Here is a 25,837-nt window from a genome sequence, read left to right as displayed (position 1 = left end):
TACATTTCAGAGGCTTCAATCAAAAACATCCATTGTTTTAATTACAGAGAGGCCCCCATCAGTTGTGAATGAACACCTTCTGCCAAACCCAAAGGCCCCTGCAAAACACAGCCTGCAGATCTGCCTGTGACACTGATATTGCTGGTTAGGGATGCTTTTACCTTTTTACTTGGGGAGCAATGTTGCTGCCAATTCCTTTCTGGGTACTCTTCTTCTTTCCTCATCTAGGTTTGGTGTTTACCATTTATTGGTGTAAGCAGCACCAAGATATGGCAGGATTTTTCTTCCAGAGCATGCAGGTTTTAATGGAGTGTTTCAGGTAGGGCCTTGAAGTCTGCTGTCTACATATACTCCTCCAAATCTCACTCCTCTTTACATTCCTATTTCTTTCAAGTGATTAACTATACTTTGAAATAACAGTGAATGTAAGATTTCTACCAGTCTGGCAGCATGATCAGTGGTTTAGGAACTTAGTGTGGATTTTCCAAAATGGACATTTGTATCTAATAAACATTCTCAGGCAACAAAGGTTAGGTGCATAAATTGTGTGAAAATCATAGTTAGCTGGCTTTTTATACTTAGCTAGGCTTCATAGAGCTGAATATGGTCCTGATTCTTAGTTTAAGATACTCGTTCATCCTCAGTTCAGAGCATTGCTCCTTATGGATCATCAGGCTGTTCAATTTAAGAGGAAGTAACAGAATTATTCTGCAGGAAGTGCTTCACTTCCATTTCAAAGCTGTACTTTCATCTTTAATTTCTCAGTGATAACTGCAGACACTTCCCTCTGCACTGCAAGCAGAGGCTGGAATGAGCTACACACCTAGTCACAATTTGTTTCTAAACTCTGCGTGTCCAAATTAGGAATTTTCCTCGCCTGATCCAGGGCAAATATGCTAATTATGATAATCTGGTTGCATATTTTGTTAAGGAATAAATGTTCACAGGGCATCTATTTAAGTCCTTGGAAGGAATGCAATCAAGTTCAGAATTTGCCTTAGCAGTGTTTTCCTTGGCTGCGTTAGACACTAACTTCTGCAATGGAGCATGTCAAAATAATTGGTTTGGGAGAGGCAGCAGGAAAGTTGTTGTTTGACCAAGAAAGAATTTCAGAAGGTCTAAGGTGGTCTTCCTTTCTGTGTCCAGTTTGTCTTTTTCCCTTCATCTGGCACCAAAAGAATTGCTAAACAATGGATTGTATAGACGAGAAAATATGACAGTTACTTTAATAAGGATTCCTGCTGCTGGTGAAACCATTATTTGCCTGATACAAATGAGGAATGAAAGGAACACAGAAAAAAGTTAACCCTCCACTTTGATCTCAAATGAGGACTTAGTTAAACTGCAGGACAATGAGCTTCATCACTGTATTTTGTCATCAAGTAAGCATCTGAATGGCTAAATTAAAGTGACATTTTGGACTGCATAAAGAAAAAATGTCTTTAAAGAAGATGGATGTATTCCCTAATACCAGCATGCAAATCTCAGATTCAGCCAGAATTATGACTGATGGAATTAGGAAAGTTCTCTGTTCTAGGCAGTTATATTTACAGTGACATTTTTCAGAGCTGTGCACCCACGTGCAAACAAAATTTGTAGGCGTTTCGGAGTTTTAATATGTTGTCAAAGCTTGATCTTGGCCAAGTTTCTCTAAAGCCCCTTCAATCAGGAGATTACGAAGTGGATGACTGGCTCCCACTCTCCCTAGTTTTATTTTTCATGTTTCCTTTTTCTTACATCCTTTCTCCTCTCACAGCATCTTGTTCAGTAACATTGCTCAGTCTCATTAAACACGTTTGCAGAGAAAATACTTAAAACTGCCAGTGATGGAACTTGGATGTGACCAACATCAACACTGTAACTGCAATGGCAGCACAAACCATTTTGCAAAGTGAATATGCACCTATTTAACAAACAGGAGGCTTTTACTTCATATACCAGGAAGTAGAAATAGATGAAAATTAAGAATGCTTGGATGATTATTTGGCAGCTGGGGAGGTTCCTGGGACAGAAAGAGCTGTATTAGTAGTCTCTCTTTATCCTAGGATGGGTCTTCTATTTATAGAATTATGCAGCCCTTGAAGAGGCTATAAGATTGCATATGTATATGATATGGGAGCAGCATATGCATTTTACATGAAACTGCCTAATAAAATCCAAAGATGCTCCCAAAATTTTAGTAGAAATATTTTAAATAGTACCATGTATTATGTCCATCTGTTTTTCTCAGTTGGTGAAAGGCATTTTCTTCTGAATGGCCTTCCCCTCTGCATTTTTGTCAGGATTGAAAGAAATTCACCCTCTGTCTTCTGCTTCCATTTCCTGCATATCTCCAACATAAAATCCTCAGAAAAGAGCTCCTTAACAAGTCCAGATAATACCAATGAGTCTTCTGGGTCATAGCCAGTGCAGTATACATTCAAGTAAAAGTAATTTCTATTCCACACAGTGACATTAACCTCCTATTCTATATCTAGAAAGCAATTATTTCATAATGATGCTATTCTTCAAGAGCTATCCAAAGTAAGAACTAGAAAAAGACTCCTATTATTCAGTCTTAACATTGAGTCACAACTGGAAATATCATTTTACCAGCAAAATTTTATTATCAAATTGGAGACATTCACAAGGCTGCAGAGGAAAATGTTAAGCATAAACTGTAGCTGATATTAAAGCTGTATTATCAACCACACAGAGAAAATGTAAAAGTAAACCTAGACTCATCTAGCTATCTGTCTTCTCTGATGAAGGGACACACCAGAGATCTGAGGAAACTCTCTGGTTTTAACAGTGAGGTATTGAAGCCTCTTCCACACATGGCCAGTGCTGAGCTTAACATGGCTTAGACCCTCCCTGTCTCTGTACTTCAGGGTAATACAAGCACTACAAATAAAGAACCAGCATGTTTCACGGTGACAAGCAAGACATCAGGCAATATTTTGGGCAAATGACACAGAAGACTGGTATAAATAAATCATACAGGCATTAAAATGAGTTCCTAACAAAAATTCAAACAGAAAAAACCCCAGAGCAACTGAGACATAATAAGAAGAGAAAACTTATTTTACAACTTTCTGGTTATGTCGGAGAAGAACAAAACACTCTCTACTTCAAAACATTTAAAATCATCTAATCTGCTGCTCTGTGTGAATACCAAAGAAAAACAGAATTGCCATGAAAGCTGCAGTTCAAGCTCTATGCTACGTTGCCCTTCATTCTAGGCAGTAATTCTGGCATCTGTTGCAGCCTCTGTGAAGAGATTTGCAGTGATGGTGCAGAGGTAAAAGCTCTACAGACAATAAGGTGTTGGTCACATCTCTTTGGAGGCCCCTTATCCTTTTTTAACATGCATGACCCTGTAAGAATGTGCAATGCAATCATCCGGAGGAAAAAAAGCACTAGGCTTTCAGGCTAAGCTTTTGCTGGCTGCAACTCAGATATGACACGAAGTCATGCCCATCTTATGTAAAAACTGATAAGAAGGCTCTGTGTGTGCTGTTTGTGGTATATCAGCGTGGAATTAGAAAGTCTTGTGCTTGTATTAGTAGGGTCACTGATAATCAACTATCAGAAAAAAAAAGCAAAAAGAAAAAGAATGGAGAACTGAAAGTTTGAATGTCAAAAGTGGTTACATCTTACTAAAGAAGGAAGGGCAAAGAACTGAACTGCTCTAAGATTAACAGCTTTTGAAACAGCATCATTACAAGTACCTTCCCCAAGTAAGGTGTGAATCGAGCTGTTGTGAAAGTTCATGACTCAAGGAGCCTCATGCAGAAAACTAATTCCATTGTGCATATTCTTCCTGTGACCCCGGCCTGTTTGCTTTGGAGAACCGGAGATCTCTTGGGATTTTATTTTTCTGTCCTATCAACACATTAGAAATAAAGCTTTTGCACTGTAAAAATATTATGGTTCCAATTTCCCACTACTTTGCACAAATTTATTCTCCTCGGTGCAAATGCAAATACTTCAGTTTCTCTTTTAACTGCTTTGCACTACAAATGCCTTCATAAACTGCCTGGCAGTGGTAAATCAGAGTTTTCATTTTTCACCTCGGGCAAAACATAAATGATTTCTTCTCAAATAACATTTGGAAAACATATCTTTAATTTACAATAAGGTTCTAAAAGCTCTTTATTCCCTCTACACTTTTATGAGTATGGCAGTCAAATTAAGGAAAGCAGGCAGCCTGGTGCTCCTGTCCCCATTTCCTTCCGTCCTGAAGAGCAACCTCCCTGCTCTTCTTATCAAAAGTAACAACTTGTAAATCCATGTCACCCTTACATTTGGGAACCCCTCTCTAATGACTATGGCTGGGGCCACAGCAAACACTTCACAAAAGAGCTGTCAGGACTCACATGTAACTTGCCATCTTGCAAAGTCAATGAGTAGCACACCTTCCTCTTTGTACCAGAGAGTCCTTTTCTGCTCCAGGAGGCAAACACCCAAAGCACACATCATCTTTGCAATCTTTTGAGTGACAAATAAGCTTAAATCACAGAAATTAAAGTTTCAAAGTGCCTGTGTTGGCAGAATGCAGACAACAAGCCCATGTTAGCAGGAGAAAGTCAGGAGAAGGTCCACAAAATCAAAAGGATCCATCTACATGTAGTTCAATTAAGCAACTCCTTGTCATGACAAATCTGTGAAGTGTAGAAATCCATTTGAAAAAAATCAACATATAATGGGTTTAGGAGAGACTGGGTTTCAGAGTTGTACACATCTCAATGGGAAGAAAGGATGACTACAGAAACTCCTGAAGTCAATATGAGTCCATACTAAGAAAGTAACTTTTTTCCCTCTTAAAATTTCCTTTATTTCTCTTTCTAGCTTTATGTAATGGATATAACAATCAACTGGGAAACATGATCCATGTGTAGATAGTGTACACTCTCAAATCCAGTCATAATATGTTAATACACTAAAATATTTGAGGGATCTGTATGTTTTTGCATAAGCTATAGACAAAGTCCATGACACAGGTATTTCCATAGTGGACAGCAATATTACAATATAGCACTTTGTTAACCCATCATTTGAACTATGTTGATGTTAGTAAAGGAAAAAAAGTTTAATCTATTTTTAACATAAACTTGTAACTTAAGCTATGATAGTATTTTCAGTATTTAGTAATACAGATTGATGTTGCTAAAGCCTGGCTTAAGAGTATTCAGTGCAACAGTGCTTGCCAATATATTCACTATCTTAAATATGTTTTTAAAAGTGGAGTTTATTTGTAACAGAAATTGTTTTGCCTTGTTAAAAATGAAAGGACACCTCTAGGAGGCCTGTACTTTTATACATGGCCATGTTCATGAAGGGCACTAATCCATATTATTACAAGTACTAAATGCCAATTAATTCTCCCTTATGAGTTATGATAAATGATTATTTTAGGGTGAAGCTATACATTTTCCAAAGGGTCTTTATCACAGCTATGTTGACAGGACTTTAAGTATGGTGGTATGCTTAGTACTACCCTAAAGTAGCTGAAGTATGTGCCACAGCAGGTGCCACAAGTAGAACATAGATTTGCTTTGACATTAGAACGTAGGGTATAGAATGAGTGCAGGATTGTTTGATGGATTTAAAAAGAGCATATGTTGGGAATGGTTTGGAAAAGTGGAGCCTTCAGGGTACAGCATTAGTGTCAAAGCTAACTAAATTTGAAGAAATCCTGCCTTGTGATGGCAACAGTTCTTTGTACTTCATGATCATCAGAGTATCTGTCATTAAAGAAACATTTTGACACCTCTAAAGGAAAAGCTCACTGAAGTGTAACCCTTTGGGGAAAGTACGACCAAAGTACTAAAACATGCAGTTTGAGCTTTAAGGGATACATTTCTGCCAAAGAACCGTAAAGCTTACACTTGCATCTGTTCTACAACATGTAAACACAGTTTATGTTTATTTCTCATTCTTGACTATGTCATCTTTGAAAAAATTTAATCTTAAATGTTTGTGCCAACTCCCAGCACCACAGGATCTTGGTAACCAAGGTGCTCCTAGTCTTTCAGGCACAATGTGACAGCTTTTTACAATCATAGGATCTCTCTGCATCTATGGCTTTATGTGCCCACCCTAGACTGGCCGATCCACTCTAACAAAGCAGCTTCTAGTAGTTTTGGCCTTTGCAATGTCATTCTATAAAGATGTAAATTATTCCTTTACTAATACCTGAGCAAAGGTACAACAGTATCTAGTTTTCATTTTCTTGACCCATCTGCAAAATCAATTTTTGCTTTCTCTATGAATTAAGGCCACAGATAACTTGCAAAAATGAAATGAAATATCTAACCAGTCCGCTTGATAGTCAGTTTATGGACTTGAGGTGGGCCAAAACTGTAGCCAAAATTAAAGATCTGTAAAAATAATGGAACCATCCTAAATGCCACTAGGAAAGCAGGCTATGCAGTGTCTACCTTTCCTAGATTAGCCCTAAAATATTTACATACCCAGAAAACGCCAACCCCATCTGTAATTAAAAATCTAGAGCTGCATTCTCTGATATTAGAAAAAGTACTACATTCTGTGGTCATCAGTCTCCTTAATGAAGTTATACTGGTTTATACCAGCTAAAAACATTATTCTTATCTTAGTAAGTGTAGAATTTCTCCTACAGAAGGAATTTTGATGTTACATTAAATAGTATTTTTTCCAAGCTCCTTTTATACACAAGTTATTGAGAGCAGCAGTATTATCCTTCAACTCATAAGGTTCTCTTGACAAATATACTTCCCCTGTAACTTCGTAGAACTAGTGGAATTATACCAGGAATAAATCTGTTCCAGTATCTTCAGTTACTCTATTTGGAAACTAGTCATTTGCCTGACCTTCAGTGCAATGCTAAAAACAGAGTTTGTCTGTCATCAAGAGCCAGTGAGATTTCAGATAAAACAGAAGTCATGGCTCCTGCAATGAAATTCCAGGAGTGTCCATCAAAGGCTTGCCAACAATAGCATCTCACTCAGTCAAGACTTTCATACTTTGATAAAACTGAAGAGGGGGGGAAGATGAGATTTGACATTGGGAATTGGGCATGTCACAGCAACTTAGTACTCAGTCTGAAATATCCAAACCCCAAAGAATTCTTTAATTATATTCTACCTAAACTTTTATTACTTGAATAGTTTTGGTTCTTTACAGGTCCAATAATTTCTCACAGTATTAGGAATTTACTTTTTTGGATTTTTTTACTTGGTGTGGGGCTTTTTACCCCTACTGGGCAACGTGTCTTCCTGTTGCCAGCACCAGAATGTATTTAACATAAAATATAGAGTAACACAAAATAAATTATGTTTGTTTTAAACACCAATGTAAATAGTGTGAGCAAGCCAAGCAAGACTTCAGACTTCTTTCCTGTGGTCCCATGCCAGTGCACAGGCTTACAGTGCTCCATCTTCTGTCAGACTTGACCCTGGCCTTTCTCTAGACATTACTTAATCCAAACTTAAATCTCAAAATATCATCCCACTCCTAGCAGAATACTGCCAAATGCTTTGATAGTGAGAGATGGCAAACTAAAAAATTACCATTCATTTCCACATGCACCCTAGATATCCAGCCTTATATACAATGCTTCCTAACAGCCTTACTATCTCCAATTATATGCTTACATTCCTAGTATTTGTTCAGTCTTGTAGTTACTTTGGTTTTTACTGAGAGGATAGAACCAGTTACATGTACGCTGAGACTATGGATAACAGTGGGTTGGAGTGAAGCCAACAAAAAGGATACCTTGTAACATGGTCTTATATCACAAAATGGAAAATGTATATTTTAGTCAAAAAAATAAAGTTCTGTCCTAGTCTGTCTCACTAGTCTTTGCAATGAAAAATAACTATAAAAACCAGATGATGAATGTGTCAGAGGTTAGAACAGAAAGGAAAAAGACAGTGCACTTCAAAACAACGTCAACAATTACAAGAATTAAAAGATGTATTTCAAAGCTAAGCAGAGGTTAAAATTCATATTATCAATTTTTAAGTGCAGCCTATAGGCAGCTCTCCTTAAACACGAGGCCATGGCACTCTCTCTGTTGTGTTATCTAAGTCAGTTGAGGACTGTCACAGCGCAACCTACTTGCACTACAAAGTGATACAAGTCAGCAGAGGAAGAGAGGAAAGTGTCAAGAGGCACAGCCAAACCAATGGCTGTTTGTCCTTCCTGTCACAGGAGTGCCCAAAGTTCAGTTGGAAATGCTGAGCCTGCTGGACAAGTTTTGCAAATTCATCCAAAAAAGAAAACACCCACAGCCATCAAAACTTTTGTCTAAATAGGTGAGGCACATGAAAACACTAGCAAAAGGAAACAAAGCACTACAGCTGGGAGGCAAATTCAAGTCTCCATGTTCTTGTTTACTAAAGGAATGAAACTGGACAAAAAGTAGAAAGATACCATCAAAAAAGCCTAGATTTTACTTATTCTGGTATCAAAGCAAGATAAACTAGATAAAATGCAAGTCATGGTGTATCAAATGACAGAGAAAAGCTACATATATTATTATATGCATATATATAATCAAGAGTACATGTTCATCACAGGTGTACCCAAAAAAATAAGCAGGAGGGATTTTTCCATAGGTCATTTGTATCCAAAAAGAAATACACAGGTCATAGGCAGTGAGGGAAAATCCCACTCAGGAGGGAAAATGGGGAGAACACTTCTTGCATTCCAACCGAAAAGGTAAAACTAAGTTCAACTAAAAATGTATTAAGGACATTGCAAGTCACTGCATTTTTCATCTCTTCTCAGGATTTGGTATCTTTCTAAACAAACATGCTTTTAATTTATTTTTAAAAGACTAATGAACATAGGGATTTGGAGCTTTTAACATTGTGGCTTTACTCAATAAATATATGAAAATATTCAAATAAGTATTAAACAATTAGATGTTTCAACTTCACCATTTCAAGGTGGTCACCATCACCAATTCTAAGGTGTTAGAACTGAGCCAGAAAAATGCTTTTCTCTTATGACACACTGAGAAAACTAATTTTTACTGAGTATCACATTAATGTTGTTGCTGCAATGGTGGGAAGGTATGAACAGCTTCGGAGGATGGCGCGTACCCTCTATTTTCAGAATGACTTTGGCAGCTTAGGGGCTTTTTTCAATAGTTCCTGATCCATATTTTGCTTCTTTAAAATTGGGTTCTCTGCTGTGGAAAAAGATATTTTAGAGAGTATTTTCTAAATATCTTTTTACAGTATTAGTATATGGGAAGATTAAAACTAAAGCCTTGTGGCATCCAGGCCAGAACATTCACTGTGGATGTTCTAAAATTAAGTGCCAACAAGGAAAGTTTATACCTAAACCCTTTATCTACACATTGAACAAAGAGGCCAAACAATCAACTCCATGGCAAGGGCTCTTCCCTGGCCTCCTGAGCTTGGAGGTGCATTTAATATGGGAACCCAACCCAATCTCTGCAAAACCAGTGGAGGAGGATTAAGACCTAATGGAGACAAAACAAGTAATATTGTTTACCAGTCCTCTTAGTGATGCTTTCCTCAGATACAACTAATCAAATGTCAGTTAACAAGGCAAATCAGTGTTAAATTGCAATAAAACTACTCATTTATGCTGTTTCCTGGTCTATAAAGAGTTTTAATAAACCAAAAAAGTTAGAGCCCAAATTAAGTGTTGGAGCTAAATACTCTGAGTGGCAAAAGACATCTACCCATATCATCAAATGGCATGAAACTCAGATCCAGCTTGGAATTCTTTCCCCATGAGAAGGATCAGCATCTCACACTGTACTTATAAAATATAATACTGTACAAGAGAATGTCCTGCCTCCTTTTCCAGGTTGTCTTTAGGACACATGAACTCCAGGGAATTGTGGGTGGAATGTATAAAAGATCTTACTGCAGCTGCTTGCACTGCATCTGTTCAAGGGATAAATAAAGCAGCTAAGTTCTAGTTTTGGTTTCATTCGCTGCCAGTCCCTTGACATGCCAAGAAATTATATACCACCTCCTCATCTTGTCAATCATGCTGCAAATATGTCTTCAATATTGTGGAAGTGATGATCACTTTTTTTTTAGGCCAGGAATGTTCCCGCAAACTGGGATAACCTCCATGGCAAGTCACATACACTGGGGAAAAAACCAAACCCACATCATATTCTTCCAGAGAGCAACCCTGTTCATGTAAATCATCAATCCTTAGACTTCTTCTCATCCTTCCTAGAAATGGAATTAGAATTAGGTCTAGATAAAACTGATTTGAAATTAAAACTGAATTAATTTACAAATTCTCTAGATCTTACAGATTTATTCTGCTCCCCCCCCCCCTCCACTCTATTCATCTCTGATTCCCAAAGCTAAAAAACACAGAATCATGTTGTATAAAAGAAGGAATACTGGACCTGTATGAGCTGAAGATCCAGACCTTTTTGATGTGAGTCACTGGGGCTCTCTGCATTGCCATTTAGGACACACACACATCTTCACAAGGCACATTTTCCACAAAAGCTTCTTGTTTCTGTTACTCTACAGGATGGAATTTCTTAAAAAATTCTTTTATCCACTTGCCTATTTCTTAAGGTAATCTAAAGAATGTTTTCTAGAAATTTAATCAAGTAAGTGTTGTTAGCCTCAGAAGTTACAACATGGGCTTGGAAATGATGCACATATTCCCATGTTTTGCCATGAAGAACTCATGCTCATAATCAATATCTGCTTGTTTGTTTTTTTTTTTTGAAAAAGAAATAATATGCCTTACTATGTTCAGCATATTTTCTTCACATAAGAAGTTGGAGATTACATTCTAAAATTATATTTTGCAGGGTGAGGAAGCAAAGCTCTGCAGAAACTTAAGCACAGATACATAGGAAAAGGGAATTACTGATGAGCAGGACAAAACCATCCTTTTGTGGACTATAGGATGTGTGACTATAAAGGGAAGAAAGTATCTTCCAGGAATGCTCAGAGCAGATATTCTCAACACATAATTTATATTTATATTAGTTGTAGTGTGAGTTCCTCAACACAGGCTATAGAAATAGCCTGTCTTCTATTAAATAGAAGACTATTTAATACAGTAACACATGTAATCAGAGAAACAGGAAACTCCACAGCTTCACACAGAGCAGTTATGAACTTCCATGAGGTCCCATATTTAGCCAGCTCCTTCCTGCACATCTACATGTACAACCTGCATATTCTTCCTTTCCCTTTACTGTTCTACAAGAAATTTTAACACCCTGTGGAAGGGTCTATAACTTTCACTTTCCAAATGCTGTATTCATCTCTTTGCTCCTCCACCCTCAGTGCACTTAATCTGAACATCATGGAAAGCTGGGAGCAAAGAAAGGATAGCAGACTTTGATGAGAGAGAATGCGTGGGAGTAGTGCAAGGGAAGGCAGGCAGGGGAGGAAGGCCACATCCCAGGCATATGGAAGGAGGAGACAGCAGAGAACCATCCCACATGGAGTGAGGATGAATGCCAAGAGCCAACGTTAGAGGTCTCCCACATGACCCCGGCAGTATCAGTACTTGTCCTCGCAGCTGACTGCTGTAACCAAGGCACACAGTTCTCAGGGGTGGGACAATGCCCCCCTCAGAAGAGATGAAACAGCCAAACAATTCTGGCACCCCAATAATCTGCTCCCTCTTCCTGTCAGGTGTCAACACTCTGCTACCCACAGCTCTGCACACTCATCCTGAGCTACCGACAGCTATGTGCCAAAACAGCACACACTGCATTTGGAGAAGTGTTGCACTGAAAAGAAGAAGTACCAAGCAGCAGACAATTAAACTGAGAAGAGATTGCTGTGCAAATAGGTTTGGTTTGTTGTTCACACAATCTATGATGCTTACAGACTGCTGACCACTTCTTGTCATCAAGAAAGCAAAGCACACATGTAATAGAGAGATCCTCACCCATCCCACCCCATGCAGTTGACAAAAGGATTTTATCTTGAATAATTTGTTAGATAATTTAAGCAAACAAGTGAGATAAGAATATTTTAGACAGGAAAGCAGTTTTGACAGTAGGTCAGGAAGGTACTTGTATTTTGCAACTCCTGTCAAAAAAAAATTAGCAGAAAGACTATCCATTTATTTCCTACAACAGTTAACCTTAGCCAATGCTGATGAAAAAGAACATCTTGTTTTGGCTGCCTATTTGTTTTTTAAACACCTGACATAGTACCAACTGCCCTTGGCCATTTTTGAACCAGCTATGACTAGGTAAGGAGAGAATGCTGACATTCTCAAATAGAGCAGGACGGTCCCAGTGGCCCTCAGGATCAAGAAAAGGCAACCCAAATTCATCCTAATACCAGAGCATTCCAATTTGGCACTAGGTACCGGAATCTGGGGTTACACGTAGTATTTTTGGAGTTTTGGATACGATGTCCCATTCCAGAAGCTTGAGGTAAATGTAGCATAGCTTCCAATTCAAAATAGCTTCCTAAGTTACAGGATGCTTTAAATATAACATGAGAGTCCCACAGAGGCTTCTCAAGAGTGTACGTGGCACCCTAACCAGGTATAGTAAGTACTACAATGCACTACAAATACTTTTATTCATGGCACAAAGACTAATTGTCACTAATGCTGGCTTTAAACTGAGAACTCATCAGTTGTTTATAGTAAGCATGTGCCATTAAGCCTGTTACTTTTAATAAGAATAAGTGGTTATATCTGTATGGCTAAGCAAGAGAGGCGAGGGGGCCAAAATAGTCCAGTGGCTGGAATTTGGACTCTGAGCAAGGGAAAGGTGGGAGTATGGTGGGAACATATGAAAGGCTGTGTTCCTCCTAATCCTCAGCTGCCATTGCCACAAATCAAGTTTATTTTGAAGGATTTTGGAGAAAGGTTAAAACCTATTTATGCAGTGTCCAGGCACTGAACACCTGTGGCACAGATGATCACAACACCAGCCACGCATGTGGGAGGTGCAGAAAGTAACTCTACCCTTGTCAGGGGATTTGCATGCCGTTAAGACATTTGACCCATTAGATCTTCCTAAAAGAAGAGCAAGATCTCATTGACTTTTTGGGAAAATGGCTTCTAGCCACCACTAATAGAAAGAGGAGTCACCTTGTATGAAGCCCATTCAAGATGTCATCTGGAGCCATTCGTAAGCTAAAAATGCATTTTCTTCAGGGGATTTCATTCCAGATACTTTCTTCTCCCTATTTATTGGGTTCTCTTTTTCCTGAAAATCTCAGAAGAACTCAAATGGCTTTACATTTGGGGGAAATATTATGCTCTTCATCGGTGTGAAAAACATGGAAGTTTTTAGAACTGTTTCCAAAGGATATCCAACAGTAAGGCTGAATTGAGTTTCAGAGCCAGCTTCATATAATCAAGCCTTATTTCTTTTAGGACCTGAGGTTATGATAGCAGCTAAGTAAAATAAACTTTTTTTATCATGAGCTATGTAGCACATTTTGACAGGTGATATCTTATTTGCTCTTAAATATCTAATGTAAATTATGGGTCAACACAATGTGCCTGAAGAGTAGGCCTTGTCCTCACTCGGTACCAGCAAGAATGAAATTCTGTATGAAATACCATTTCTGAAATATCATATCTGACTTTTATCAAATTAGGGTTTAGGAACATAGACAACTGTAAAAAAAAGCCTCTTCTGAGATTTTGTTCTCAGGTAAGCTTTTTATTAAGGCTTTAATTACACTAGTACAGAAGAAACAGCTCTTTAACATGCTGTATATAAGCCATTCTTTTTCAATTAGCATTATTCATTTCAACATACTACTGCTGACATTGCCGGACAATGTTTTAAATTCATTTATTTCCTCAAGGCTTGCAGTTGCAATTGATTTTTTACCATGTTCAGCAGAAATTTCCCCCCTTTCTCTCCCATTCTCATGATTTTTAATGAGGATTAATAATTTACCTACACATTGATCATCTGGCTAATCTTGCAATTAAAATCAGCGAAAAAAGAAGAGCAGTATCTCAAGTTATATTGGACACCATTTAATGTTATATTAGGCATTAAAATGGTGGCACCTCAGGTATCTATGTGCAGAAATTTCTAGTTACATACAGATCAGCTACATGAAATTGTGCTCTCAGCTAGCTCCAAGTCCACTATGGAATCTAGATTACAGTGCAGGCCATTCCATTTTGTACAGCATTTTCATACTTTCACAATGCTAATCAAGATCTGAGTTGTTGTTTTCTTTTTAAATATCCACATTTTAGATAGTTATAAAATAACATACACTTTATGCTATTCATTAGATAAAAAGAGTGACCAGATGGGAACTGCTGTTGCTAGAATAGAGAGTTAATGTTAACATATTTGCAGAGCTAATTTCTCTTTGTGTTCCACTGGCTGGAGAACATTTTGCAATAATGTATTCAGAATGGAGCTAATGACAGTTATCTGCTGTGTTATTAAGACAGTCATTTACAGAGTTCAGACATCAGACACTAATAAAAATTTCTACCTGAAAAAAAGCTTATTGTACATTTTAATTATAAAGCACTAACAGTTCAGCAGCTTTAAATTCAGAATTTAATTGTTACTTCCTGATGTGTTTACTGGTTCTAAAAGATCTGCAAAATTATTAACTTTAATAATAATCCTGTAAATCTGAAGACTTCCTGAAATACTACATGAACTGTATTCTCCAATAAATAAACTCTAGGCCAAAAGCTGAGCAATTTGTCAGACCAGACTATCCGGTTGCAAGGGAACACTGTTAAATGGTAAAACAAGAGAAAAGGGAACATAACCCATTTGAGTTGTGGATCTGTTTCCTTAGGTTAAGAAACCTTCTCCTCCTCCTCCTCCATAAAATCACACTAACTACTGTTATCCTCACTTGTGAACTTCTCAGTTTCTTATCAGTCTTGGGCCCAAGTTTCTCACAGCTAACACCATATGCCTCCTGGTCAAAGGAAGGGTTATGTTCCCCTTCCTTTTGCAGGGAAGAAAGCTGCAAAGTCACTTTATAACTGGCAATTGCATAGTTGCCATTCAGCCCTATTATTTCATATACTGAGCTCTTTTCATGGATAATGCCACATGAGTATTGATGACTCAGATACAATCACACCCCAAAGAAAAGAGTTGCATTTAGCAGGTGAAATAATGAAAAGACTTCAAACCCACAGGTTATGTATTATGTGTCAGAGCAGCCAGAGCAGCAGGTCTGATGATGTAACATCATTTAAGACAGTACCTCAGCTACTACAGGCCATTACTCATATTAATCTGGTCTATATTCTAACAGGGCTAAATGTTTCTCCTGAAATTCAAAACAAGGATAGAATTGCAGAACACAACCTTAAACAGATGATTTTTGCACAGACACTGTGCAGAGTACATAATACTCCTTATATACCCTGACCTTCAGCAGTGGACTTAGTATTTAGTGATTACTTTAATCACACAAACAGATAAGAGGGGCTGCCTTGCTGTTCCAAGTACATACTTGATTTCAAAGAGAAATCATTTGACCAAAAGCTGTAGTTAGCTCCACATCCTTCCTGAAAGCTATTTTGTTGTGTTTGATTAGACATGCAACCTTAGCATACGAATGCCCTGTATACTGATCTGCCATTTATAGTACAGATGCTGACTACTGGAATGTCTCAAATAAACAATACCAAATCAGGAGGCTGAGGAGTTACTTGTAGGGTTCAGGCTCTCAGAAATACAATAACTTCTGATAACTGTAGCTGTAAACACACAAGAATTGGCTTGTAAATTAGTTTGAAAGCAAACACATCACCTAAAGTAACCAGAACTCTCATGATACTGACACATCCGCACATATAACAAATAGTTGGATGCAACAGAATTCAGAATGCTGTAACTGCAGATAGGGTGATTGTTGCTCAAGAAGTGATCTACAAATTAAAATGCTGATGCCTACAGAATAGTTGTTTTATCAAAAAAGAGATAGGAAAGTTTTGAAGTGTTCTTAAAAAGTCAGCCTGGAAGTATTTAATTTTCCTCTCACAAGGAACTATTTTGAGTTAAAACTGTAACAAGATTGGAAGAGTGTGACTGCTCAGGCACAAGAAATTACTACAGTTTATCTAGATATAAGACAGTCATTATATTAAATGGCCCACTCCCTTCTCAGAAGTTGACTCAGTCATTTGAACTTTGGGGGAAAAAAAGAAACATCTCTACTGCATAGTAGTTAAAGACGAAGACTTTCAGAGGACATGAGACTTACCTGTTAGTTTAGTAGAATATCAACAATTATAAACGATAATCTGTGGCTTTTGGTATTGTGAAGGACTTCCTGTTTGGAGATGAAAAAACCCCTCTCAAAGTTGCAGTTGTAGCTGCAGGACAATTGCTCAGCAGTTGGATTCACCAGAGGTGATGTGAGATCAGCATTTCAAGTGAACTTGTTAAATTCAGTCAATAGAGGTAAACTGCATTCTTATTATAATTTATGTACAGCACCACATGGCCATTCAAGTGACAGTTGCAGAATGCATAGAGCCTGACCCAGATCATTTGAGGTTTCCCTGCTTTCAAGAATAGAAAAAAAAAAAAATAGAGGGATTGCCTTCCCCCATCACTTGTCTGTTGTAAGGCACAGATATGCAATAGCCCACAGGAAATGAGTGCTCTCACACAGCTCCTCTAAAGCAAAGGCAGTCACAGCCAGAGGCTGACATATGTATGCTAGGGAGTGGAGGAGGGACAGGAAGCAATCAGGAAGGGATGCTGATGAAAGGAAAGAGCCTAACAACTGTGACAAAAACCTTCCTGCTCCTGCAGAGACAGACTGCAAAATGCTAGACCAGGGGTTTCCCCCAGCCTCAAAGAGCATTTTCAGGCTGCTTGTATCAGAATAAGCGTACAGATCAGCTATTTCAATTTTTTTCATAATAGTGTTTGCTCTTTCCCATCACTGTGCTTACAGCATCATCATATTTCAGCTTTTTCCTCCCTTAATCAGATAAAGAAAAATAGTTCTTGAACGCTTTTGTTTTGTTAAAACATTATCTCCTTCCGCTTCAGGCTCTGGCTTTTGATTTGGAACCCAAGTAAATAAAAAACCTCTCTACTAGGAAATACAAAACTATGGATAATCACAAAAAGAATATACCAGTCATGAGTTACCACAGTGTTCTAGATAATATTTCCATTACCTCAGGTGATGATAGTCCCTGCACACCTTTCAGCTCATTGTATCCCCTGCAAGCCAGTCTGTCCCACTAGAAAATTAACCTGTTCAGCAATAAACATTCAGAAACACGTGGAGAGGTTCTGCTATTGCACCCAACCATGTACAATTGTACCATCTTAGGTAACATGGCAACAGAGCACTTAGATAATTAACTATGTCCAAAAGCCTTCTTACAGAGGATTAGGTCTGTAAAATTAATGAATTCTGCTTTGCTTCCAGGCAGTCCATGCAAGCAGAAGGAGAAAATAAACGGCTTTGCTGCCCACGTCAGTTTGGAAAGACCAGATTTATGTGTGTGATCATGCCACTGGTGACAGCTCTTAGCTTTGCCAACAACCTGCAAGTCTCATTCATTTCAGCAGGGCTGACAGATGCTCAGCTTTACTAAAAGTCTGTCAATACTGTTTTCCTACCTCTGCTACCTGCCCATGACATCTCATGACAGAATTTGACATCTTATCACAGGATTTTTCTAGAGGGTAGGATGGTATGCAGGGTGGGGACTGAAATAATAGTCTTAAAATCTTCACAGATTATTTTCCAATGCCATGGTTAAAGGAGTGTAAAAGCTTCAGAATGGCCTTAACTCTTCCCTACTTGTTTTTGTCTCCTCTTTTCTTGTCCCCACCCACTATGTTAGTCAGGCATTTATTTTTAGATAAAGAACAGATAAGCAGAACAATCCATTTCAGAGAAACACATCTTCACCTGTCACCCAGCTGACTGACTGTGAGTCCTGTGTCTTATGCTGTTGACTATTCAGCAATAAGCTGATCACCTGGACCTACCTGAAGGCAAGAAAATACAGCATCTCAGACACTACTTTAAAGATTTCTTTTTAAAGTGAACTGTTGTGCCAAACAGCTCTGAGTAATTCCCTTCCTTGTCCACTGTTTTAAGAGCATTTTTCCTGAGCAGAAGCATTAGCAATGCCACAATCTTGTATTGTGCTTTCACTTCAAAGACCTTCAGGATTTCTCTCCTGGTCCTCAGTTAAAGTGCAAGATGGGTGGGAATTGGATAGGGCTGGCTTACAGAGTGCAGGTGAACAGACAGTTAAGCCACAGCTCTAGTTCCAAGTCCAGGGTGCCCACTTTGTGACTATGCATGGGCCAGTTTCATTACGGCACAACATTACACCCACTTTTGGGAAGGTCCTTGGAAACATGTTGTCATAATACTATAGATGGGATGAACCATCCCAGTGTGTTCAACTGTTGCCATTCTCTTTCTCAGGAACTCAGCAGCAACTCTTGCAGCATGACAGAAGAGCACAGAGCTTTCCTGAAAAAGGATGATCCTTTTTGTTTTCTGTGGCCCACCCACAGCCAGGCTCATTGCTCGGGGGCAGATGGAGTGTCTGCATGCACACCCTGTCTGCACACAGAGAGGGACCCTGCACCTGCACAGGCAAAAGGGCCATGACACATCTGGTACTAAAAGCAATTACAAGACCCTTTAAGTTGAAGTGTTTGGGGTTTAGGAGTCATCTTGCACATAGAAAGTCATATCTCGGGGTAGCTGTGGATCAAGACCAGTCCACAGGTAAGTGTACAGCACCCACCAGCAACATTTAAAGCTGTGTCTCTCTTCCAAGAAAGGGATTTTCCTCCCAGTTATCTTCCCCTCCATTGCCCCCCAAGAATATCTTGAGAATGTAAGCACAGATTTCCTTTTCCCCCATAATAAGATTGCAATTATGGCTAAGTTCACACTTCAACTCCTTTATGACTGCAAATTTCTGATTAAGGGGAATATCGGATCTGTTTGGAGACATATTTACATGAAAGATGCTAAAGAAAAACATACACTATTACCATCAAAAGCCATGTATTACACAGTGTTCCAATTAAAAACATCACAACCAGCAGGCATTACTATCCCAGCTCGCCCTGAAAGTGGCTATGTTCATTCTTGTATGTATGCTTTTCCCCTCATAAGGCAGGATACAAAATCCAGTCCTATCCCAAATCAATAGTCCCAGCTAAAAGCTGGGCCTCACTGGGAAAGAGTTCAAAACATTTAGCAGTGCTTTCTGACACTGCTACTGCTGGAAAGGCAGTCAGCTGTGGGAAGAGGTAATTCCTCCACACCTCTGGGAATTCAGCCATTGTAGTTTCACTCCCGCTCCTCATATGGTCTCAAAAGCCCCATGAGAATCATACAACTTCTGGGCATAGAGTTTACACTTTAATAAATTACAACATGAGACAATGAGTTATTTGAGAAACAACTGGCTTTTCATTACTGATTGTGTCATACACAGTGCAAGTGCCACAGCCCTGCTCCTCGACTGACAGCCTCTAGCTATGACTGTCAGGCTGCAAAGTGTCATGAAAATGCCTACAGAAATATGTTGGCACCTCTCTGTACTTACCTTGGGTGGGATAGGAAAAGAAAGACCAACACTATTTACAAGTGAAATTAATCTGAGTTCATGAAGAGAGTTTATTTTTGTGGGCAGGGGGTATTTAGGTTGTCTTTTACTTGCTTGCTTTTAATAATACTGACCAAACATCCTTCTTGGCAGTTACTGCACTGTTTCTGCAAAAAGAGTTCTGAAAAGTTCCTCTCATCATCATAGGCCTTTATAATGAAGGTAAATGCAGTTCTGTCTTCCGAGAAAGGGCTAATGTGCATAAGAACAAGGGAGATCAAATGATACAAAGCTTCACAGGGTGAATATGAAAAAGCATAGTTGAGATTTCAGAAGCTCACTGATTGACTCCGAATCACGATTGTTGCAGAGATACCAATTTTGTACCCACAACTTAACAGACTGTATTTTTTCATTATGAAAAAACCCAACACAGTTTTTAAAAGTAGTGTAGGTGGCTTTTTTTCTTTTTTTTTTTTTTTTTTTTTTTTTTTCCAGTGGAGCAGACCTTTTGTTTGCATTCCACTTGTTTGTCTGATTAAATCATTCTGGTATTCCTTTTAAACTCTGTTATGTAAGTAACCTCTCTTGTCACTGTACTGCAAAATAAGCCTTCTGCAGGTGATTTGTGGAGGAACCAAGACTTCTCTAAAGAGATCTGAACATTCTGGAGCAGATTTGAGACTGTCAAAAAGAAGAAAACAAAAAACAAACAACCTCCCCCCCCAAAAAAAACAAAACAAAAAAACCAACAAAAAAGAAGAGAGCTACCAGAAGTTACACAGAACTACCTGATAAGAGAAGGGTAGGTAAGGGAAAATCAAGTTTCCTGAAAACCATCCAATGTTAAAAACTTTTAAGAAACTGAGCTAATTCAGATCATAAGAGTACTCAAGTGCAGCACCTTAAAATAATGCTTTAAGGGGAACAAGAAAAAAGGCAGCTAGAAAATAAATGGACTCATCTGTAATTGACAGATGCACCAGGTAATTAATTATTAAATCACATGCTGTTTGTCAGCTGCAAATGGAAGGCTTCTGCATAATTTAAGACTGTATTTTAAGCACTATTGAGTCTCCTGCTTGACATATCGAATTTTTATCCAATTATTGCACCCCCTCACAGGAGGGGACACATATTCCTGTCTTTGTCCAGTTTTAACACCTGACTTCACAAGTTTACAAGCAGTTACATGTTTATTTTCTAGAAATATAATCTATATTCTCATTCATAGTTCTTCTACTCCCTTCCCCTCAAATAGACAGCATCATTGAGGCCCCTACCAGCAGAAAAAGAGACAACACTGCACAAAATAGAACTGCTCATTTAAGAGAGACAGTATTGCCATTCATAAAAATATACTAACCAGAACTGTCTTCCTGGGGCATTACCCATGCCAGGTTGTACTTTGAACAGGTATATTTAAAGTCCACATTATATTCTCTTAATTCACACCTGGGTGCAAAGATCCTCTATTTTGCTAGTCAGAGTGTGCATGTGACTGCTATTTTCCAACCTAGACAAGCTCAACAAGGTTTTTTGCACACTTACTCTGGAGATGGTCAAGGGCATGTTGAAGTCCTTGCCCCCTTGCAGTCGGAAGCCCCATGGTCCAGGTCCGTTCAGAGTCACGCTGTAAGCCATTGTGTGCTGCTTTCACCACACCACAACCAGGCACTGCAGAACACAGGGGTGGGGTGGACAGAGGGAAGTGTGAAAACAACACAATGAGAAGAGGGAAGAGTTTTATGTAACGAAAGCAATTCTCTTTCTGCCTTGCCTGTTCAGTCGTGCTCTGATACCAACCAAGAATAGATGGGAGCTATAATGCAGATGCTGATATCCCAGCTGAGCAGGGCCCATAAAAGGTTTGTAACCAGACACCTACTATGCAAAGACTTCATGACTCAGAGATCTAATATAGTCCTCAGGGAAGGGGACAGATCTTTCTAGGCTCCTGAAGCCCCTCGTCCTGCCCAGTTACTTTATGGACAAAATACATGTTTTAATAAAACAAGCAAATAAAATCCAATGCTAAAATCCCAAACACCCAAATCTCTTCACTAACCTGTTAACAACTACAGAGCCATTTTTAAATTCTGCTTCAGCACATGTTTATTGAATTGTGACATATAATATACTACAGGTGAGTTCTTTTTATATAGATCTTACTATATGTAGCAGGAGAGGTGCCAAAAAAGTGTTTACCTTCCTTTGCAATAGTTTGTTAAACTGAAAAAAGCTTTAGCATCAAAAAAAGGCCCCACAACTTCATGTTTGGCTCTTGGTTCCACAGCCCTTGCTTTCTCAAGGGAAAATTAAAATTTATTCTCTCTGAATGCAGAAAGATGTATCATGAGATACTTCTAATCAGCATTTAATTTCTGTGGCAAAAGCATAGTTTCACTACATACCTGTCTTGTCATTTTAATACAAGTCTTCTAAAGGCACAACACTTAAATGAAAGGCTAAGAATACAAATAGTTAGCCAACTTATTTCTTAATTTATTCCTTGATTTTTTCATAGTTTATATTCCAGTTCTTAGGTATTTCCATAAAACTGTAACCCTCGTTCAGTAATGCTGGATAGCATTTCTGCCTTAGATTGGAAATTGCTAAAATGCAGAGGACATGAGGGAAGGGGAGAAGCTGTTGGCAGATCTACAGATATAAACAAAAAAATTCTGCTCTCCCCTTTCAAGTCATTAACATGTGCAGGAACTCCAGGAGTCCTCTCCTGTATCTCTGCAGCATTTATCCTTCTTTATCCTCTGGTTAGAAAAAAATTGCCATTATGTTGAGGTGTGTGGGGAGGGAAGCATGGGTTCTGCTCTGATGATCCAAAAGACAACCAAAACCACACAATGCACCAGAGTGAGGCAGCTCAGTTTGAATGTTGATAATGGGTCACTCTGCCAATACACCCACCTTAAAACACGGTAAATATCTGGAGGTGAAACGGCAGAGAGCAAACACTACCAGGAACTCAGTCTTTATCTGAGGAGATGGTCAATAATTTTTCAAAATCATGAAGCAATACAGTGTCTGTTTAGTATTCACAGTGTCAGAAAAGCCATTTGTACAAGGGAATGATTAATCTCTGCACAGACTAAACCATATAACCATATCTTTTCTCCAGAGATCCACATTAAACCACAGCATTTCACACGGATTTAAATGGAAGTTACTCCAAGCCAGCAGAACTGGCCCAAACCAAAACTAAGGCAAATAGCAAGACACAGCCTGAGAAGAAGATGGGCTTTTGATGTCTCACAAATACCTCTAAGGTATTGATTTACATCAAGAGGATTTATAACCTGTCCTCTATGAGTCCAGAACCAGTGATGTTTGGATGATGACTTTGAGGAGACAAAACTGACTTGTTGGACTTCAAATGGCAGAGTTTCCAGGCCTGCCAGTTTATCTAGTACTGAATTTATTTTTTTTTTAGAAAGTCACATGTACACCCAAGTTTGAAGATAAATTCTCATTGCAGTATTTCTTTCCTATTCCTAAGAATTGACTGCTGGTTTAATGCCCTTTCTTGGCTCAATTTAAAGGGTTCAGGAGAACAGAACTCTTTACCAGGAGTAAGATAAACACAGCAAGTCATGGCCTCACTAGTAAAGACAGTATCACCTAAATAGGTATTACTGTCTTTACTAGTGAGGCCATGACTTGCAGTGTTTATGGTAACATGCACAGAAGGTAACATGCATAGAAGGTAACATGCACAGAAGGTAACATGCACAGAATTCACAGTTCATAAAACTGTAACTTTTCTTCTATCACCTAAATAGGTATTAGAAGAAAAGTTACAGTTTTATGAACTGTGAATTGTGTGCATGTTACCTTCTGATATCTAAACCTTCAGTCATTCATAGAAAAAAAAAAGATTAAAAAAAGGGGAGGGGGGGGACAAAACCCAGAACAGAATAAAACTGCACAGCAAGCTGAACAGAGCTAAGAATTGAGAAACAGAGATGCTGTTTAATCAAACACTGTGTGTTTCTGTCCTACTTTCACATCTATAACATGCCATTCCTTTATCAGTTTAGGACATCTGAAAGGATCTGAGTGGTGTGGTGTGCTAAGAAACTAGAGTGGGAATCTCATTAGGGGCTCTGTCATTTGAATGAAACGTTAAACTAAGGTCACTTGTTCCTACTCCTTTGGTTTCTGTCTGTGTCTGCACGAATGTTCAGCATAGCTTGGCACTTTCAAGAGGAAAGTGGAGAGGATATGCCAGAGTCCTGGCCAACATTCCCCTTCAACACCACAGGACCACAGCTCTATCACTACCAGGTGCAATTTGGAGAAAAAAATATTCCACAGTTTTCTTTCTCCAGGCCTCCGTAAGTCGTTTCCCTCCTGTGTCTGTATCCCCTCTGCCTGCCTGGAGAAAGTTCTGTGCTTAATAATGAAGTTAAAATGCTGCAGAAGCTCATGCTGCAGTCACAGCTCCATTTGTTAGGGACATTTAGCATAGGTCTCACTTTCTACAAACTTTCAATACAATGAGCCTCTAAATAAGAAAGCTGGTGATCCACCCAGATGGCTGGTTCAACCCCACCCTGTCTTCAAAAGGGCAGCAGGTACAGTGTCATCACAGCTATCAGTACAAACCTCAGCAACACCTTCTGGGAAACCTGAGGTTGCAATAAACTGTGTGTACATAATAGACAGTCCCCTTGTTTTTCAGAGGCTTGTGATGTTTAGATTAGGTTTTAGTTGCTTTACATAACTGCCTGTTAGACTGTTCCAAAACTCATTTTTTGTTTGCTCAGACAACAGTGTTTTGTTTCTCTTGGTGTGCCTTCTTCCCTACATTCTCCTGCCATGTCAAAATCTGTGATTTGCTCATAGCTCCCTCCCTTCAGAGAGAAGCTATGCTGAGTCAGATGAGGTCACTGATGTAAGGAGTGACATTTAAACAAAAAACATATTCCAGGAGCAGGGTGACATTTTCTCCACACATATCAAAGCAGAGAATTGTCCAGAGCTCACCAGGCCCCGCCCCATCCCGAGCTATTCCCAGCTGACTGATGGGAACAGCTGGGAGGAAGCTGGATGGGCACCAGGCTCTACAGCAGGGGAGAGTGCCACCACCTCCAGCAAATGCCTCTGAGCCTGAGCAGAGCTGTCCTGCCACAACTGCATCAGAGATGTTACAGTGGCGGAAACAATCCCCACGTGCTGGGAGACCACGCTGTGACACACCACAGTGAACCAGCTCCAGGAGAGCGAGGGCTGCATGCCTGGGAGAGCACAGCCATGGAGCCAATGAAATCACACCCACCCGTGTCAAAGCTAAATAAAGGTGGGAGGAAACAAGTAATGGAAATTCCAGTTGTTAAAGGTGCTACTACTTCATGGAGCTGGAGGCATTACTCAGGGGTTATATTTTAGCTGCAGGGGTAAACCTGCACATAGAGGAGCCTTGGATTACTGTTACTGCAGCAACCTGGTTGTATCATTTGTATCATTAAGGATTTCACAAGCAGATTGCTTAGAGTTTGACTTCTGATCTGCAATATACTGCGCATCTCTGGCACATAAAAAGATGTGTTAGAGGTCATGGTTTATGTTTTTCTTTAGCCAAGTGAAAGACTTGCACGCCGCAGGAATAAACTATCACTTCCTATTTGATAAAAAGACATTCAACGTTCCTTTAGGGGGAAAAAAACCTGACAAAAAGATTGCCTGCCTTTGTTTCAGTCTCCCTCACCTGAGGGAGTGGCAATATGAGAAGGCAGCATTAGGCTTTATGACAAACAAGCCCTTTCTGTCCCATGGATTCCTGCACTGTCCCCAGTACGATTATCTACATTCTTTCAGAAGAGTGGAAAAGCAAGGAGAATGGAGCCTTGAAGCAACTACTCACTACATAGATGCATGAAGAAAACCCAAGCTTTGTACTGGTTGACTGATATGTGCAATCCTAGAGTTTTCAAAAATTTTGAATTAACCCAGCGTTAATTACATTTCATGTGGAATCAACAACTCTGTTTGGGGAGTGATCCACAGTACAAACCAGCACACATTTACCATATATTGGCTAAGCAGTGCTAAAGAATTTGAAACTGACACTTGAGAGACGTAAAAAATTTTTAATTCTGAATTCCCACCTTGCCAATGTCAAACTGAATATGAACGTAATTACCAAGAGTAAAGACTTTTTTCCCACAAGTTCAGCACAAGTTCAATATTGCTTCCAAAGTAAGGCTATTCTACAATGCAAAAGAGCTCATTGCAATCCCCTTTCCTTCACTGCTGAGCTCTAAGTTGAGTTAATCCTCCTTTTACTGCCATG

General features: G+C 39.1%; 1 protein-coding gene across 6 annotated transcripts in view; it reads right to left on the bottom strand.

Annotated features, from left to right (window-relative positions):
- Positions 1-25,837, bottom strand: part of LDB3 (LIM domain binding 3) — a 121,863-nt gene that overhangs the window by 94,444 nt on the left and 1,582 nt on the right. For 4 of the 6 annotated variants that reach the window (XM_027649395.1, XM_027649397.1, XM_027649399.1 and 1 more), the window contains exon 1: positions 21,076-21,297. In XM_027649395.1, the coding sequence (XP_027505196.1) occupies positions 21,076-21,168 (93 nt within the window). In that variant the 5' untranslated portion in view covers positions 21,169-21,297. The other 2 variants (XM_027649398.1, XM_027649396.1) reach the window with 2 other exon arrangements.

This window comes from Corapipo altera, unplaced genomic scaffold (genome assembly GCF_003945725.1).
Source record: "Corapipo altera isolate COAL_440 unplaced genomic scaffold, ASM394572v1 53, whole genome shotgun sequence".
In the NCBI taxonomy this organism is placed as follows: domain Eukaryota; kingdom Metazoa; phylum Chordata; class Aves; order Passeriformes; family Pipridae; genus Corapipo; species Corapipo altera.
Note: the sequence above shows the minus strand (reverse complement) of the source record. Positions and strands in the feature narration are given on the sequence as shown.